The sequence below is a fragment of the Alligator sinensis genome, unplaced genomic scaffold, assembly GCF_000455745.1.
Source record: "Alligator sinensis unplaced genomic scaffold, ASM45574v1 scaffold77_2, whole genome shotgun sequence".
Classification (NCBI taxonomy): Eukaryota; Metazoa; Chordata; order Crocodylia; family Alligatoridae; genus Alligator; species Alligator sinensis.
The window spans coordinates 1533632-1537056 of NW_005842016.1; the positions used below are offsets into that span (position 1 = coordinate 1533632).

A 3425-nucleotide genomic window follows, 5' to 3' on the forward strand; every position below is an offset into this window, starting at 1 on the left:
TGATTGTAACTGAAAGGAACATTTAGATCAACAGTGGGCAAACTGTGGCTCGCTGGAAACTGGCCAAAGCCCTGCCCACTTTTCTAGAGGTGGCTCCAGGGGACAGCACAGCCCAGCACCAGGCTGCCAGGGGTGGAGGCTGCAACCATGCTGCTTACCCTGGGGCATGCTCCGCACAGGGAAAGCCGGAGCGGCTTGGCAGTGCGGGGGGAGGGTGGTTACCTCCACTCCTGGTCAATCAGCATCCCCCTCTGACTTCAGTGGAGGATCAGATGTGGCTCCCAGGGTGAGTAACTCTGGCCACCCCTGATTTAGACTTAAAAATAGAATTCTGAGAAAGTTGATTGAAGTTAAGTACTAATAGAAATAAAAACATTTAGGGATAAATTCTAGCTTCCTGAAGTCAATAGGAATTTTGCCATTTCAGTAGAACTAGAATTTTAACCTTAGTGTATAAGAGTAAGTAAGTACTTGTGTCTTAGGCATTGCATTGTTGAAAAGCTGAAGGAATGGAAATCCTATCCCTCCTTTGTATTTACAGGAGGGAGATATGGCAAAATTGTGATGAGTGCTGAAAAGGCCTAAGAAACATTTCAGCATAATTGTGCTTATTGACACATCAATCCTACTATTTCCTACACTAATAGAGCAGATGATTTGTAGGCACTAGTATATTTCTGTTTAATGAATATATTTAATATAAACAGAACTTTAGCCAAACTAATCATGTCACTACATGTTATAACTCCTAGTAAAGTTTGCCTTTGAAGTCACTCAAAGGTTCAGGAAGAACAGCTACTTGGCAACTCACTAACATCTTTCTGCCTGGCTGTGACATTTAGCAGCCAAGGGCAATGTCCTCCAGTCACTGAAAGGTTCCACAGCAGCCTCAGGGGCTGAAGTGAGAGATGGCAACAGGGCCCCACCCTGCTATTTCCTTCTGCCATGCTTCATTTCCTCCTTCCTATCATGGGCTCTGTGAAAGAGAGTCTGCTTGTTGCAAAAAACATTAGTCTTAAATTCATAAAAATAATGAGTTTGTGCAGATAAGCCCTTGGAAGGTGCCAACTACTGCTATGGCTTTCTTAAATAGAAGCTGATACATGTCAGGAAATTTCTCCACTATCCCTTCACTATATCTTGAATTTTCTTCTCATATGTCAACAACTTTTGGATGGTTTTAAAAACAATGCAGGTGTGACTGTTGGAAAAATCTTTTCAGATGCTGAGTTAGAGGTTATCTTGGCCAACAAGGCCACTGCAGTGTGGGGTGCTGGGGCCATCCCAGTCCTTACTGTTTATCTACAATGCACAAGGTCATATCAAACAGTCACCTCTGTTTTGCTTGCTGTGGGATAATGGTGGTATCCTGGGATAAAGTGAAGTTGTTCCACCGTGTTGTGCCGTCGGGAGGCAAATGCTTGGCGCTTAGCAGAAGTTTGGTTCATACTTAAGGTATTGTATAAGTTATTTGAGGCACTAGGATGGGAGTGCATCTTTGTCATCCTGTAGCGATCTAAGACAGGTGTTGAAAAAAAGACGTCTGTATGAGACAATGCCCGTGACATAGACTGGTCTGCGAAACCCGAGTGCTCTGGGGAGAGCAAGGGGTCTTGGGAATGGAGACGCTCTGCCGACAAAAGCTGTTCATCAGAGAGAATTCGTTCATAGGACATGCTGAACTCCTCAGGCATGATCCTCTCAGGGGATAGCACCCGGTCCTGGGACATAGCCCGCAGGGGCCGGCGGGGCCTGTCTCTGTGGTTGGTCTGAGTCATTTTGATGACATTGAGAGGGAGGGTCCCTCGTGCTGCCAGATCTGGAAGGTGCCTTCTTCTCATGTAATATTCATCAGCTTCTTTGTCTGCTATGGAAAAAAAGAAAGTGACACAGCATTAGGTGTAGCAATTCTTCCTGCAGAGGCATTGTGTAAAGAGAACTGCACTCTGGAACAATGCCTTCCAGTGGGCCAGGTAATGCCTGAAGATGTGCGAACATGGAGACACAGCTAGCTTTTCAATGGATTCATAAGAACTGTAGACATGTCCATAGCTATATCACTATGCTGTCAGCCATGGAACACTATGGCCATTCGTTTGGAGTATATTTAAGTATAATACATAGGCATACTTTATATATACACACACATATAGCCAGATGTGTGTGTGTGTATGTGTATATATATATAACATATGTGTGTTCAGGTGACACACATACTCTTACAGCATGTCACACAAAATGCCGTTGAGTCCACATTACAATACCATGTGATTTATAGTGTCATCAGATCATTGAAAAATTAATCCATGTTACTCATTACTGTTCCAGCAAAGACACACTCTGTTAGCAAAAGAGGAGCCAGGCCAGTTTATCCATTCAAGAAATGACATGTCTTGTATTTTTTTTCAACAGTGGTCACTTGAGGTATCCATAACTTTTGTGAACAGAGCAGTACGCCTGTGCAAAGCGGCTAGTATTCGCTTTGGATTTGGATTCAGCCGATTTGGGGGACAGTGATTTGATTTGGTGATTCAAATCACTGTTCGGATTTGATTCAGCTGCTGCTAAATCGCCAAATCTCTGAATCACCCAGGCCCATCCTCCGCCCGCTCTCCCAGCCTGGCAATGGCTACCCCATCCACCCCAGACTTACTGGTTCCTGCTGGGCGGGGGGCAATCCCCAGAACCCCTTACTGCTCTATGCTGCATGGGGGCCTCTGCACGAGCCCCCTGAGCCCCACCCCCCGCTGTCCCACCTAAAACCCCACACTCACCATTTCTGCCCAGCAGAGGTGATCCCTGTTGCCCCCCACTACCCTGTGCCATGTCGAGGACTCTTCCATGAACCCCCTGAAACCCTGAGGCCTCTGCAGGAGCTGGTGAGTCCCAGGGTTTTTCTACAGGGGGCCCAGCCTGGCAGGGGTCTCCCCATGGTCCCCTCTCCCCTCCTCCAGCCCCACCCTCCCCTGCCCCTACTTACTGGCTCTGAATCTGGCTGCAGCTCCCTGTTATAGCCACTGGGGACTGTCTGAATCATTGAAGCTCTTCGAATCTTTTCTGAAGATTTGGAGAGCTTCAAATTGATTTGGACCCTTTTATTGGTTCCTGATTCAATTTGGATTTGGAGAATTGGGCCGAATCTCCTCCAAATCGAATCAGCACCCGAAGCTTTGCACAGCCCTACTGAGCAGCACCCTATTAAAAAATTAAGTTATCTATCTATGTTGTACAATTTGTTCCTTAACAAGTGTACCTAGCACTTTGGTCTTCTCTTGTTTGTCCTAGATGATTAGTGTTACAGAGACTGTGCTTAGGAACTGAGCGCACAAACCTCCTTCATTGGATTAAAAAAACAACATGTAAGACTTGAATTGGGGAGTACAATGGTCTTCAGGTATTCCATTCCCCATCCCCCCCCCCCCCCC

General features: G+C 46.1%; 1 protein-coding gene across 1 annotated transcript in view; it reads right to left on the bottom strand.

Annotated features, from left to right (window-relative positions):
* Window positions 1–1271: 1271 nt before the first annotated feature.
* The window catches only part of SHISA6 (shisa family member 6), a gene marked incomplete at its 5' end in the record, with an annotated part of 515296 nt that continues 513142 nt past the window's right edge, over window positions 1272–3425 (bottom strand). The window contains one exon of the mRNA XM_025202175.1: window positions 1272–1867. Coding sequence (XP_025057960.1) covers window positions 1323–1867 — 545 coding nt within the window. The remainder of the gene's footprint in view (window positions 1868–3425) is intronic.